The following is a 16245-nucleotide window of genomic DNA, read 5'->3' on the forward strand; positions in this document are numbered from 1 at the left end:
ACTATTACCAAACTATGGTCCTTCCAATTACTATCACTTGTCGAATACGGTCCCTCCAACCTCTGTTGTCTATTACTATCCTTCTGACCTCTATTGCTTATCAACTACAGTCCATCCAACCTCATTCACCCAAATTCATTCTACCAACTAAATGGAAAAGCCAGCATTCTTTTGATAAGTGTTCTCATGTCATTAGATTATTTCAACTCCAACTATGTAATGTTCTCTATACAATATATATTTGATATATAGAGCCAAGACTTTCCCCCAAGGAAGGGCATCATTTATGATCAACAACCAATATTTGTGAAATTATTTCAACTAGGTAAGGCCCCCTAGTTTATTTTCATCTTTAGGGTTTTTCATATAAAAATTATGATGCCTCTTGTGAATGTTACACCACTCTCTCTTCTATGTATGTGTGTTGGATCTTCATGCAAAGCTAAGATATTAAGCTCTATATCTCTATCATCTGATGGAAATGCATTCAAAGATAGGACATTCAAAGCTAGGATATTTTGGCATGCAACAGTTTGTCGTTGTCTGATGGAAATGATCCTTAGTTAGGGGCAACCTTTTTCTACAACCTTAAAAGGCCTTTAACGTAAATGTTCTAAGCACAGTTGAAGTGAGATAGTCCATTTATCATGATCTATTATCAAGTCTAAAATAAGCAACTCAATATTTGGCGCAACCTTATTACAATAACAAACATGCATTATTCTATCATATCTCAACTAATAGTCATTGATGCATTAATTTTATGGGAAGCATATTTAGACTGGGGGGAACCTTGGTTGAAATCTCAAATATGATTGTAGTCAGCAAGTACCTCCAATATGTTATGTGTCCAAAAATAATCTTATTATTAACCAACTATCTTAAGGCTTTTAACAAATATAATATGGCTTCAAGTGAATCATAAGCTTTATATAGTCCTTAGTTGGGATTATACTCCTTAAGCAAGGTTATAGTCTTGGCCTCAAATAGGTAGCAATGGTTTAAAGATATATTAAACTTCACCTTCACTTTAGGATACATACGGCATTTGCCCCCTCTCAATTCAAGGTATAATTGATCCCAGTGGGATTCAATTAGATATCTTCTACACAGTTTAATGTAATCAAGCAACGCTCTAACAAATAACCTCATATAGATCAAAAATCAATGTTGAATTTCTCTTGACCTCATCCAAATAGGTTAATATCATCAAGCAAAACTCTGACAAATATCCTCAGATAAGTCAAACATTTGTAGATTCGCTCAGCCTATTTCACATTAATTAATATCATCGAGCAATGCTCTAAAAAAATCTCAGATATGTTAAACATCCTTATTAGATTCCTCTCATTGACCTTTTTTATACATGCTAACGTCATCTAGTAATACTCTGATAAATAATCTTTGATAGATCAAATATAATTCGTTGATTTCTCCCGACCACTTTCATGTAGGTTAATATCATCAAGCAATATTCTTACCAAAAACTTTGAAAAGGTCAAACATTTATAGTGGATTTTCCCAGCCTCTTCCATGTAGGTTAGCACCATCAAGCAATGCTTTGGAAAATAGCCTCAGATAGGTCAAATATATTTATTGAATTTCTCTCATCTTCTCTCATATAAGTTAATGTCATCGGACAATGCTCTAATAAACAACCTAAGATAGGTCAAATATCCTTAGTAGATTTTTCTCAACCTCTTGTACACATGTTAATATTATAAAGAAATACTCTGACAAATAATCTTATGTAGATTAGATATTCTTACTAGATTCCTCAAAACCTATTCCACACAAGTTAACACCATCAAGCGATAATTTGGAAAATATATCATATAAGCAAAATATCCTTTATCAAATAGCCTTGGTGATTCCATCAACTTCTTCCACATAGCAATTTGAAACATCTCTCTCAACTCCTTCAAGTAAATATCAAATCCCTATCACCATCAAGTCTCCACTCAATTAGCATTGTTAATGTACCATTAAACTGCTTCCATAGGCACACCATTGAACCCCCTTCATTGGGCTATCTAATATCTGCCCCTATGAGTGTGGATGTTCATTGCCTTCAATAAAAGGCAACCTGACCACCGATGTCATCGGCCCTTCACATAACTACCACTATTAGCTTTGTTCCTCTTAACTACCATCATCATCCCTTTGCCTCTTGGCAGATAATCACTGGCCCTTCGCTCGACTACCATTATTGAGGCTTCCTCTAATTGCCACTATTGACACATGCTCGCCAAGCACCCTACAAAAGAGGATCGAGCTTTGATTTCCATCAACAACATTCAACTCTTGCCACCTGGCACACTATGCCAGAGGACCAGACATTTACCATTGTTGATGATCTTTAGACTCCTACATGATCGTCTTCATTCTATTCATAGAGGAAGGTCAGAAATGCACCATAAAATCGAACCTTTTCTAGTGTCGACGACCTCTAAATTTTTTTTAGTCTATTTTTTCCCCTAATTTATGGAAGAAAACTTTGAATATGCTCAGAGAATCGTGTTTCTTCCCCACCCCCTATAGATCAAGAAGGGGGTATGTTTGAAAAAAAAATCCCTGAATTTTCTCAATTTTTCTAGATTATTTTTTTTTAATTTTTTATTAAAAAATCATATATTCATTTTTTAAATAAATAAATAACAGTAATAATAAATATTATTATTGTTGAAAGTCTTTCCAAAATATTCAAAATATTTTTCTCTCTAAAGTTTTTTTTTCTTTTTAAAAATTAAAAATAAGAAATTAATTAAAAATAAAAAATAATCTAGTCGGGGGTGATGTGTTCGCTGGTTGCGAGCAACAGTAGGCCGCTTAGACCGCCAACATGTGTTTTGGGTCAATTTTGGCCCATAGAGTCTTTTTTCGACATTTTTTGGGTCAATCCTATAAATTTTTTTAACGTTTCATGCTCAATTTTGGTCATTTGAAGGCCAAAAGGATCCTTTACAACTAGTTTCAAGCAAATTTAAAGTTTTGGAGTGAAATATTTTAGCATTTTCTATCCTGATCGATATGCCAACTTCATGAATTATTAGAATGATGATTAAGAACATTTTACTTTGTTTATAGTTATGAGATGAGCTCTACATTAGTGTCAAGGGAGTGATCACGCCTCATAGTTATCGAGAAATTATAATTTTATTTTGCAACTTTTGTAATACTCAAAAGCTTATTTTCAGACTTTATAAGTTTTGATATCAAAAAATATTGGGGAAATTGATAAGTCACAAAAAAATTGTCTTGATCTAGCATGAATCTCGAGGCATATCTTTTTTAGAAACTTTTAAAATTAAATTTAGGGCCATCTGAACTTCGATCAAGATCAATGTCAACTTATAGGCCAACTACATTTCTCTATTAGACGAGCCTAATGACACTAAAACTAGTCCAATTCATGCCCAAATGGGCTCAAATCAAGGACTTAAAGCATATTTAGAAGTTCAAAACATTTGTTGGATAACCAAACAATGTCCAAATATGTGGTGCTTATAGTCAAATTGAGCAACTCAATGAGATGAATCCAATGAGTCCAAAATAGCTTCATCTTGGTTTTATTTAAGTTAGTCTTCTGCATATTTATAAAATATGACACTATCAAAATCTATAAATAGACCCCCTCTTTCCACATGAGAGGAGATTGAGACTTTTTGAGGGTTAAACTGTAGGCTAGAGAGACAAGGGAGCTCTGAGGCTTAAAGCCTCTCGGAGCTCCAACCTAGCGAACCCTCGCTACCAGGCCATCATTTTTGGATTGTTTTCTGACCATCATCTTCGAACCACCATCCAATAGCCATGATCGGGCCTTCGTCTGATCGATCCCTTCAACCTCTGTTGCCTGTCAATTATAGTCCCTTTGACCACTATCACCCCCTGACTATGATCCCTCCTACCACCATTGCCGGCCAAGTATGGTCCCTCTAACCTCCGTCGCCCACCGACTACAGACCCTTTAACCAACATCCCTTATCGACAACGATCCTTCCAACTCCAGTTCTCGCGGATTATGGTCCCTCCAACCCTCATCACCCGCCACAACGGTCCCTTTGACAACCGTTTCCAACCAACTGTGGTTCCTTTGACCTTTATCATCCAATAATGGTTCCCTCTACCTCAGTCGTCTGACTACATCCCCTCAGATCTTCATCGCTCGACTATGGTCATACCGACCAAATGAATAGGCTAACATGTTTTTAGAACTATTGTCATATCAATGGATTCTTCCAACTCCCTTCAATGGATTCTTCCAACTCTCACCAAATAATGTGTTTTACATTTTATATATTTTCTACATTAAGCAAGGCCTTCCCCCAAGGAAGGACATCATTTAACTAAGTCAGGCCCCATGACTTTTCCCCTTTTCAGAATTTTTCACATAAATTTTTTTGTCCTTATGACATTGCACCCTTATCTCTTGTCTGCACGTGTACTGAACCTTCATACAAAGCTAGGACATTAAACCATATATCTCTTTACCGCCACAATATTCCATCATGCAGCCAGTAATAATAAGGAATAAGTTTGTAGTGAGAATTTTTTATAAGATCCCCTAAATTATATGATCTCTATCAAAATTAATGAAAAAATCTCATAAAACATCTTGAATTCAATTAAAATTCACTTTATGATGTTTAATTGATACAAAATTACTAAAATATTCACATAATCTACAAAAAACCAGTTGATAAAAATTTAATCATTAAAAAAGATTTATATGACCCAAAAAGTTCTTATTATGAAAAATAACTTATTCCATAATACCAATATTATATCGGTTACCATTATAAAAACTTCTAATGCTAATATAATGATTTATGATATAGGATGCACATCAAACCAATTATCCCATACATAAGATCTATTTGAGATAGTTTTTTCAAAATTTTATTTTTCATATCTCAATCATAGTTTTATTTAGCTATTAATTTTTTGCTATTTTTTATAAATTAGAAAACTGTTTTTTACAATTAAAATTGCTAATGTGTGATAGCTTTAAAAAAAACTGTTCAAAATTTTTAAAAATGATATATTTATAATATTTATGACAGCTTTTAAAAATATTAATTTCTCAATAACAGCTTCAAAATTATTTTTATAAAATGCTACATTTGACCCAAATGGACACATATTTGTTAAATCTTTTTTTTTTTCATTTTAGATTATCTTATTTATTTATTTATTATATTTTTTAAATTATTATAGATTTAATATAGTTGAAAATTTAATGTACTTTCTATTAAGAAAGTAAAGATAATGTTGGGTTCCATGACCATTGTCGTTTCTCATTGCCTATTCGATCATCTCTGCCTAGAATTTTTCTTTCTTTTCCTTTTTTAACATATACTTAAAAAAGAGAGGAAAAAAAAGATTGGATACTTATTTATTTATTTTTAAATATTGAACGAAAAAGAAGATTTGGATCTTCCTCTCATAGCCAAATCACCACTGCTTTGGCTATTAAAAGGGCGGTTTTTGAGAAAGTTACTAAATGGAAAAATTATGCTTCACTGTCAGAATTATTATGAAATTTTCTCTGGGGCCTTCGTGGATGACGCTAAATTTCGATTGGCTTTGCCTGCGGGTATTGCCTTGGATTACGATGTACCCAAATGCAGGCTCCCTGTGGACGGCCTTTGGGGCAACCAGGGGTTCTCGACACTCAAGCTACTTTCCTGAGTCCAGGCTTTGTGGGATCTGATCTTGCTATTTTGCTTATTTTCCTGTACTCAAAATGTCAAATTCATAGCATGTAATTTTTGCTTCTTTTTTATTTTGGGCTTCTCTAAGCCATCCTCTTTTTATTTGAGGCCTTAGTTCTTTATTTTTGCATGTAACCTCTTTTGATTAATATACTGGTTTTGCCCAAATTTTTCAAAAAAAAATAAAATAAAATATTGAACGAAAAGTACATATTTATATAATTATATGATTTCAAATTTTTTCATCATCGTCTTAATATATTATTCAACAATTTTCAGTTTTTTCACAACCAAAAATTACATTAAGGCAACTCACACAGCCTTGCAATCTTTAGGTATTTTCATATTTTACAACATATTTGTTAATATATTGTATTTTCAATGTTAGAGATAGTGATGTAAGTGAGTCTAGTCTGACTTATAAGCTGGCTCGTATTCGACTCGATAAATTGTTCGTGGGTAAAATTTACGAGCTAATGAGTCAAGCTTGAGCCAACCTTAACTCGACTTGTTAGCTCACGAGCTTACTAGTTTAAAAAATATTAGTATAAAATGAAGTTAAAATATATTAGCATTCAAGATTTTAAGTATAAAATAATTAAAAATATTTAAACAATATCTCATCTTCTTATGCTAAGTTATTATTTATTATTTTTTCTTTTCATTTCTCATTATTTTAATCATTTTGTTATAATAATTACTTATATTATATTCATTTTTTTCTCTTTCATAGTAAATGAGTCAAATCAAATTCATGGAATAAAGCTCGAGTTTGAGCTCAAACAGGACTAATTAATCAAATTTAAGCTCAACTTAGAGCTGGCTTGAGCTCGACCTCACTCATTTACCCACAAAATTAGGAGAAATTATTCAGTGTAGAAACCGGACATAGAATGTTGTTCGAAGACCAACCAGAATGCGCCACGTCAGCTGTATCGAGCCGTGGTACCAATTAGTATCGAGCCGCAACACCGAGCAAAAAGATGACATGATACATTCTAATTAATCTCCAGACAACATTTATTCCTAATTTCTCCAAAGTTAGAGACATCTCATCCATGCTACATCTTGTAGAAACAGAGCAGCAGAAGAAGGAATAGGAAGATATACGAAGATAGTAAACAAGAAGACAGAAGTGTTATTTACTTGATCAAATCATTTCTTAATACATAGGGAGATATATATATCCTGTTAGACGGCTAGTAGGTACATGTGTAAAACAGAGATTGGTAGAAGCTTAATAAGCAGTACAGGCTTAGGAACTTAGGTACTAATATACCTCGTCAAACTGAGCTTTCGTCTCAATGGTCAGTTTGGACCGTAACTCTTTGAACCTTGGAGTTGACAGTGGCTTGGTCAGAATGTCGGCAAGCTGGTGAGTGGTGCCGATCGGAAGAAGACGAATGACCTGGTTTTGAATGCGATCACGGATGAATCTATGATCTATCTCAATATGCTTGGTTCTTGCGTGGAACACTGGATTGTGAGCCAGAGCGATTGCAGACATGTTATCGCATAACAGATCAATGGGCTGATTTTGTGGAATGAGGAAGTCCGTGAGGAGTCTCTTGAGCCAAATTGTATATGCGATGGCAGCCGCTAGCTCGCGATACTCCGATTCTGTGGACGACCGGGAAACCGTTGATTGTTTCTTAACTGCCCATGAGATCAGAGTATCACCTAAGAATGTGCAGTAGCCGGTAGTAGACTTCCTTGTTGTAGTATCGCTCGCCCAATCAGCATCAGAGTAAGTAGTCAGTGTGAGCGGAGCTTGAACAATAGGTAATCCAAGAGTCAGCGTTCCTTTGATGTACCGCAGCAACCTTTTTAAGAGATAGATGTGTTGAGAGGAGGGATCGTGCATATGTTGAGAGAGCATGTTAACCGCGTAGGCTATGTTTGGACGGGTTAGCGTCAGGTATTGTAGAGATCCTGTGACACGTATGTATGTGCTAGGCTCGGAGAGTGTTGCATCCATGGAAGTTTGGATCAGAAGTTTGGTACAAGACGGATTTGCAAGATAATTGCAAGATGTCAGATTTACAGAGTTTAAAATTGATGCCGCATAGGATGATTGAGGCAAGAAGAACTTATCTGGAAGTTTTTGAATCTTAATTCCAAGAAAATGGTGAGCAGGTCCGAGATTTTTCATGTTGAATTTGTAGTGTAGCTTGGACAGCACTCTGTGTATCGTCTCTTGGTTGTTGCCAGTGACGAGGATGTCGTTGACGTAGACAAGGAGGAAGATGTGCGTATGATCTTGTTGATACGTGAGGAGAGACAGATCAGCTTGGATGTGCTTGAAGCTGATCGTGAGAAGATAGTTAGTGAAGGTTATGTACCACTGGCGTGGAGCCTGTTTAAGGCTATATATTGATTTCCGAAGCCAGCATACGTGATTCGGATGAGTATTGTCGATGAAGCCTCTTGGCTGCGCCATGTATACCGTGTCTGTGAGCTGACCGTAAAAAAACACATTGGAGACATCGAGCTGTTGAACCGTCCAACCTTTGGTAATAGCCAGAGTCAGGGGCGAAACCAGCCTTTCATCTTAGGGGGGGCAAAATTTTCTTTGTATAATAGACTAATATAAAAAAAAAAGATGATATAATTCAAAGTGAAATCATGTATTCCATTATGATAGGAAAATTAAAAATCATTACAATTTTATCAATCTATTTTGCATTTTTTGATAATATTGGATAACATCTTCATTGGGAATCAAATCAAATACATCTTTTTCAATGTAAGGCACAAGACAATCGTTGAGCCAATCATCACCCATCCTACTACGCAATCGATGTTTGATAATTTTCATGGCTGAAAATGCTCTCTCCACCGTAGCAGTAGCAACTGGTAAGGTTAATGATAAAGTAATAAGTTTGTAAACCAAAGGATACACATCATTCTTCTTGAACTTAACAATCTGCTTTGCAAGATCAGCAATGCTTCTTAGAGAGGAGAACTCTTCACTGGTCCGCATATCGATAATGTACGTTGCTAATTGATTTTTAAGAGCAATAACCTCAATTGTAGAAAAATCACTTGGATATAACTGTGCTAGACATATCAATTTCCTCTCATCATAAGCACGAAAAGAATCACTGGGTTTAGCATGACATTACACAGAAGAACTCAGCACTTGATTCAGAAAAGCGATTGTTTAACTGCTTGAAAGTTGCATGTCAACTACTTGTATTAAAATAAATCAACACGATAATGATGTAGAGTTTGTTTTATCTTCAACCTCCTCTTACTGATCGACGACGAGTTTTAATATGTTTCATTCATGTTTGGACAACAACTTCAAAAACCACAAAAACGTGACAACTTCATCTAGTAAACCATTCCGTCACATTCTCCCTTATCCTCTATCATTTACATTCATAATTCCAAATAGGAAGTCGGAGTCCTGGATCTTGCTTGGAAGATGTTAAATTCAATTTCTATTCGCGTTCTTTCCTCTTTAAATAACGCTTCCATTTCTTTAAATCCTAAAATAAAATTTATTACCAAAAGAATAATAACCGTCGAATCCTAAATCCTAAATGAAATATAAATATTATGTTCAATCAAAAATAACCCTCCATATTATTATAAGTAAAAAGTAAAATGAAAGGTTGTTGACCTGAAACCACCACCTTGCCCATACAGTTATGCAAACGACGTTACAAATTTGGTTTTTCTTAACAAAAAGGTGCATTTAAGTTGGAATTAGGTTTTTGTTACCAACCAATAAGCAATTACAACCTAACTTGCCAAATGTAATAATTTCTTGGATTCCACTTCCTCTAGATTAATTTAATGTTTTTTAGATTCATTCTACCGTAAAAATTAAATATAAATTAGTTTGAATTGTTAGCCAATAATCTAACATTCAAAGAAAGAAGATCAACGCCATAAAAAATTTCTACATAATTGCAAAAATGAAAAGAAGATCAACGCATAAAAAATTTCTACATATTGCAAAAATGAAAGAAGATCAAACGCAATAACAAATAATGCTATTCTATAAAAAAAAAGTGTTAGGCTTATCTCATATTCTCATTCCAAAAATGAAAGAAGATCAATGCATATCAGATTTTTTCCCTTTTCTTTCCTTTCTTATTGTTCATTTCGGTATGAAAATAGATATAGCAAAAAAAATTAAAGCACCATGAATCATGAAAATATGAAATACACAAAAATCCACACCATCATTTGGGTATGAAAATCCATCAAAATAACAAAAAATCAAACAAAAAATAACAAACAGAACAATCAAAACTAACCTAGATCTCACGGAAGTCGGAAGCCCTTGCGATTTGCGAATCTGCGATTCACGAAGCCAGTCAAGCCACGAAGGGAAGAGGATCCTGCCGACAACGAATGAATGAAGCCTTGCGATAATGCGATTCACGAAGCCAGACACGAACGGCGGATCACCGAGCTTCCACACACGCGAATAACTGAAGCGGAGAGAAGCCCTGGCAGGCGTGACTGGGCGTCATTTTTTGTTCGTTGAATCAGGGGTAAAATAGCAAATTTATGGGGTCAAGTTAATAAATTACCCTTCTCTAATAAATTTTTTTTTTAAAGGTGGGGCAATTGCCCCCCTATGCCATGAACAGTTCCGCCCTTGGCCAGAGTGAATAGAATTCGGATGGTGGGCAATTTTGCCACCGGACTGAACGTCTCACCGTAGTCGATGCCGTATTCTTGCTTGTTACCCTGAGCTACTAACCGTGCCTTGAACCGAGCTACCGAGCCATCAGCATTGAACTTCTTACGAAACGTCCATTTGCAGTCAAGGATCGATGCGTTGGGAGGAGGGGGGACAAGGCACCATGTTCCCTGCGTTTGAAGAGCTATGAACTCTTCCTCCATCGCCTGTCGCCACTCCAGATGTTTGTTAGCTTCCGAGAAATTTGTGGGATCCGGGTCAGTCAAGGGTGATTTAGTGGCAAGAAGATTCAGACGACAAGACGGTTTTAAGGACCCTGTTTGTAGCCTGGTGACCATGGGATGTTTGGGAAGTTGAAACAATTGATCCTGGACCGGAATGGGCGTGATGCTTATAGGCGGGTTGGACTGACTAGATACCCCGATCTGAGGTGGAGTGTAGATAGGATGTTCAGGGCTGTGTGTAGAGTTCATAGGGAGAGACGCTTTAATATCCGAGGCTTTGGAGACCGGTAGAAGCATTGTCGGAGGTATGTCCTGAGTCTGGAGCTGAGTAGGAAGAGTAGTTAGGTTAAAAGGAAAAGAATCCTCAAGAAATATAACATGATGAGAGATAAAGATTCGGTCAGAGTCCCTGTTGAAACATTTATAGCCCTTATGTATATCGGAGTATCCCATGAACACAAATGAGCTAGCCTTCGGTTGCAGCTTTGTGCGCGTGTGCTTAGGTAGAAGAGGAAAGCATTCGCAACCAAACGTCCTTAGGTGAGTGTAGTCAGGTAGTTTGTTGAACATAAGTTGAAGAGGGGACTTGTTGGATGTGTTAGACGATGACATTCTGTTAATCAGATACACAGCCGTTGTGCAGGCTTCGGGCCAGTGAACCGCAGGAACGGAGGCTTTATGAATGAGTGATCTCGTTGTTTCCAGGATATGTCGATTTTTGCGTTCGGAGACCCCATTCTGCTCCGGAGTGTAGGGACACGAGGATTGAAGCTGAATGCCTTTGGATTGAATGAAGTTGAGCATTTGCTGATTGATAAATTCCTTACCCCCATTGGTCCTAAGTGCTTTAATTTTGTAGTTAGTTTGATTTTCTATAAAAGTAGTAAAATTTTTAAAGACAGTAGAGACATAATATTTATGCACAATTGGAAACAGCCATGTATAGCGAGAACAATCATCAACAAATATAACAAAAAATTTATAACCCTGAGTAGAGGTGACCGGTGCCGGTCCTCATACATCAGAATGCAACCAATTCAAGAGGTGATTGAGTTCTTGTTTTGGCTGGTTCAAACGGAATCTTGTGGCATTTGCATTGAATACAGGTAGTACAAGAAAAAAAGACGAATGAGGAATATGTAAACTAGGATTGCTGTGAGCTATGTTTTGCAGAACACGTAGATGAGGATGGCCGAGACGATCATGCCATCTAAAGATCGGGTTCTTGGACGCCTGAAGCGCAGAGGTGTGGTGCTGTTGAGTTTCTGTTGGAGAGATCTTGTATAGTCCTGCTCTACATGGACCACGAAGAAGCTCCTGGTTTGTCATCAGATCCTTAAACACAAAACCCATTGGATCAAATGTAATCGAGATGTTGTTGTCTTTAACAAGATAAGAGATAGATATAAGATTATGAGAGATATTAGGGACATGAAGTAGATTAGTAAGTGAAGCTTACGGTTCGGGGTTGGAAGAATGCCCGTGCCCTAATGAGCAATGGGTATGTTCCTTCCGTCCCCGATGAATACGCCTTCGTTTCCTTGATATGTAGCGGGTTGGTGGAGGTTGTCTGCCGCATTTGTCATGTGAGAGGACGCCCCAGAATCAAGGTATCAGTCGTAAGAAGGATTTTCGGTGTTGACCAACAGAGCATTGTTCTATTTGGAGTTGCTCGGTTGCTAAGTGTAGGAGGCATTCATACGATGCCAGCAGATATCTGCCATATGACCCTTCTTGGCGCAGATCTGGCAAGTAGGAAGCTGTTGTTGCGATTGGCTGGGGCGACTAGATGAGTTCGAGGATGGGTTCGATCGATCTCTTGATCGACGGCCGCGACCTCTTTGAGCATATAACGCCACCTGCTGGCTGTTGTCAGTGGGGTTGCGTGCAGCATCGACGTTAATGTAAATTTCCTCGCTGATGAGCATGGCATAAAGATTTTCAAGACGAATTTGCTGAGGTGAGTTGCGAATGTAGGTCTTGAATGATTGATACGCCGGAGGCAAGCCGTTCATGATGTACAGAACAATATCTTCAGTGTCGACGGTAGAGTCGGCGGAGGCGATTTGATCGACGAGCTTATTGATCTCGGTGAGATACTAAATCATGGAGAGATTCTTCATGGAGACGTTGTGTAGCTCATTCTTGAGCTGTATCACCTTGGATTGACTGGTAGCTTGAAATTGGCTTTCAAGAACCTGCCAAATTTCATAGGTAGTGTCAAGATGAAGGATATAAGGCAGTAATGGCCGGGATATTGTCGAGCAGATGGCCGCCTGAAGATTCTGGTCTATGAAACGCCAATTCTTGTGCGTGAAGACGTCTGTAGGGTCAGAGGAAGTCTCGGAAGACGTCGGCGGTGCAAGAAATTGATCGAAGTCGTTAGCGCGGAGAAGTTTGAGAATTTGATGACGCCAGATTGGATAATTCTCAGCTGATAGTTGATTTGGTACCAGCGTTTTGAGGTTAGACACCACGAATTTGAGAGATTGAGAGATGTGGGAAGTTTCTGCCGGAGCACTGTGCTGTTGTTCAGTGGCAGAAGAAGCTAATTGAGATGTAGCCATTTGCTGATCAAGAAGAAGAAGAAGACAGGCCTGATACCATGTAGAAACAGAGCAACAGAAGAAGGAATAGGAAGATATACGAAGATAGTAAACAAGAAGACATAAGTCTTATTTACTTGATCAAATCATTTCTTAATACATAGGGAGATATATATAGCCTGTTAGACGGCTAGTAGGTACACGTGTAAAACAGAGATTGGTAGAAGCTTAATAAGTAGTACATTCTTAGGAACTTAGGTACTAATACATCTTAATAGCTAGTCCGAGGATGACGCACCAAGAACCAGCGCATTCCTGATCGAAGCCGACTGAAATAAGGGGAAATCCTCCGGCGTCATATCTGGCAGCAGCGCCTCTCCTAGAAGGTAGTGCGCCACCTGCATCATACCCGGCCGGGCCTCCGCCACCGGATGGGAGCATATCAACCCCAACCTCAATACCATCTCCGCCTCCTCCAACACAAAGTCCTCCCCCAATCTCCTATCCATCGCTTCCATCAATTCTCCTCTCCTCAAAAACTCCGTCACCCAATCGACTAAAACCAACTCCACCCCACACCCCCTCAGCTCCACCGGCCGTTTTCCACAAGCCACTTCGAGCAGAAACGCCCCAAACGCATACACATCTGAGCTCCTCGTAGACTTCCCCGTCCTGGATAGCTCAGGAGCAAGATAACCGAATGTCCCCATCACCCTCGTCGTCTCCCCAGTCTCCCCGCGATCGTGTAGCCTCGCTAGTCCAAAATCCCCAAGCTTTCCATTGAATTCGGCGTCTATGAGTACATTGCTCGCCTTTATGTCTCTGTGAAGAACCACTTGCTCCCATTCTTCGTGCAGGTAAAGCAGCCCGGCCGCGATGTCTTTGATTATGTTAAATCTCTGTTTCCAACTAAGAGATTGCTCTACTCGCCCAAAGATGTATTTGTCCAGGCTTCCGTTGGGCATGAACTCGTAGACCAGCATGAGCTTCCCTCGTCGCCGGCAGTATCCGAGAAGCTGTACGAGGTTGCGATGCCGAAGACGGCCGATGCTGGCGATCTCTGCCCCAAACTCCTTCATCCCCTGTTTTGAATCATGGGAGATCCTCTTCACCGCGATCTCTTGCTTGGATTTCGAAAGCATACCTTTATAGACTTCCCCGAAGCCCCCGTTTCCGAGTATGTTGTCGTTGCTGAAACCTCCGGTGGCTTTGTAGAGAGTTCTGTACGAGAATCTATGAGGCCCGTACTCTGTTTCCCACTCTTCAATCACCTCCGCGTACTTCCTCCTCCTTTTCGACAGCACAACCACGATAATTATAGAAATGGTCACCAACAATACCGCAACGGCTGTCGGAAGAAGTATAACCAATTGCTTAGCAGCAGCGGGCTCTTCTTCTGTTATCGGTAGTGTTGGAAGTTGAGAAGGATCGAGCTCCTCTGCTTTTCCGTTCAGGGCAAAACTCCAACCCAGGATGTAATGCGACCCAGCCGCATGGCCAGTGGAGGATGAGAAGCCAACATACATATCACGCAGTAAAACCGAAGAAAGATTGACTTTTGATGAGAGGAGAGGCAAGTTGGGTTTCTTGACATGGAGAGGAGCTAAAGTTACATTGAACTGGAAGTTCTTCGCATCATACTCTGCCCAAATTCGCATCGGCTCGCCGCTGATCAAGCTCAGGTTTTCGAACTGGGAATCGAACGTCGAGTTGGGAGCGAAAGAGGCGGGCGCGGAGGCGACAGATATCAAGCCATTGACGTCGATGCCGACGTGGTTGTCGTTGATGTCACCGTACTCCTTGCTTTCTGTGGTGTCAAGTTCGACGGCGACGATATGGTTACTGGCATCGCCGTTGCTGCTGAGGTTGAAAAGGCCGAGGTGCTGGCTGGGCAAGCCGGCGGAGAGGTTGACGGATGGGGAGACCGCAAAAGCGATGCCTTCGGAGCTAAGGTCGGAGTATTGGGGAACTATGGCGAAAACGAACGAGGTGGAGAACGACGAGGGCTCCCCCAAGGAGGAGTTCAAGAAAAGGAAGGGAGTGGGGAAGAATGCATGGCCGACCTCCTGCTTGTGAGTGTTATTGGTGAGCTGGAGGAGGCCGCTGGGCAGGATCTCCCCCGCGCCGTTGAGATTGAGGTTTGCGCCGAGAAAGCCATTGAAGACGAACCTCGAGACAGAGGAAGATCCGGCGGCTTCGACATCGGCGGCGGTGGCGAAAGATAAGAGTTTTGTAATCGAGAGGAGGAGGGCGAGAGACATGGGAAACATTGCTGCTTCTCTTAGATTCGCTGTCGTTTCTACATCTTCTTTCAAAATTTGGCTTGTTGAAAGCCGGCTGCCCATTCTTAAAAAAAAAAAAAAAAAAAATACTGGATATTAAAGGAATATTTTAACTTGCATGATTGTAGCTGACATTCTTAAAGATGCATTAGCTTTTTAATTTATTGCCCTTAGAAAGGAACAATTATTAGGTCCTCTGACCAAACTTAGAGCTACGTTCGGCCGCCAATAACATGTCGCCACGTGCTCTTATTCTTTACCGCGCGGCCCGACGACTTGACCCAGACCGGAACCCGAGAATGCTATGTTCGCGTATTGCGAGGTATTACTAGGCATTTGCTCGGTATTGCTAGGTATTGCTTGACAATAACGAGAAATACTCTCTGTGAAGACAAATACAGAGTAATACCGAGAAATACCGAGTTGTACCGAGTTTTTTCTTACCGAGTTTTTCTAAAAAAAATTGGTATTTGCTAGAAATACCGAGTTTTTCTAGAAATAGTGAGTTATACCGAGTTTTTCTAGAAAAACTTTTTTTTAGAAATACCGAGTTGTACCGAGTTTTTCTAGAAAAACTCAGTACAACTCGGTATTTCTCGGTATTACTCGGTATTTGCTCGGTATTCGATGAATGAGCTGAAGAAACATTGGGGAAAATAGACGATATTGGGGAGTTTAGGAGCAGATCTTACCTTACTTCTCCTTCCAGTGGTAAGAGACGAAGGAGAACGGGATTTCCTCAAGCGTTCGGTGGGAAGAGCCGAAAGTTTTTAGGGATTTTAACTGCTAAGCGGGCGTGAAGGTGAAACCGAGCGA

At 39.2% G+C, this 16245-nt stretch overlaps 2 protein-coding genes across 2 annotated transcripts; both read right to left on the minus strand.

The window, feature by feature from the left end:
- Nucleotides 1-12280: 12280 nt before the first annotated feature.
- On the minus strand, nt 12281-13168 carry LOC110098649. Its single transcript, XM_020825540.1, has 2 exons — nt 12800-13168; nt 12281-12700 (listed from the first exon to the last, which is right to left on the minus strand). The coding sequence occupies exons 1-2, from the start codon at nt 13166-13168 to the stop codon at nt 12281-12283; spliced, it is 789 nt and encodes a 262-aa protein (XP_020681199.1).
- Nucleotides 13169-13380: 212 nt separating this feature from the next.
- On the minus strand, nt 13381-15440 carry LOC110098633 (L-type lectin-domain containing receptor kinase IV.1-like). The gene has a single exon (XM_020825514.2). It carries the CDS (start codon nt 15415-15417, stop codon nt 13426-13428), a length of 1992 nt encoding a protein of 663 aa, XP_020681173.2. The 5' UTR covers nt 15418-15440; the 3' UTR covers nt 13381-13425.
- Nucleotides 15441-16245: the final 805 nt, after the last annotated feature.

Source organism: Dendrobium catenatum, unplaced genomic scaffold (genome assembly GCF_001605985.2).
Source record: "Dendrobium catenatum unplaced genomic scaffold, ASM160598v2 fragScaff_scaffold_1089, whole genome shotgun sequence".
Taxonomy (NCBI): Eukaryota; Viridiplantae; Streptophyta; class Magnoliopsida; order Asparagales; family Orchidaceae; genus Dendrobium; species Dendrobium catenatum.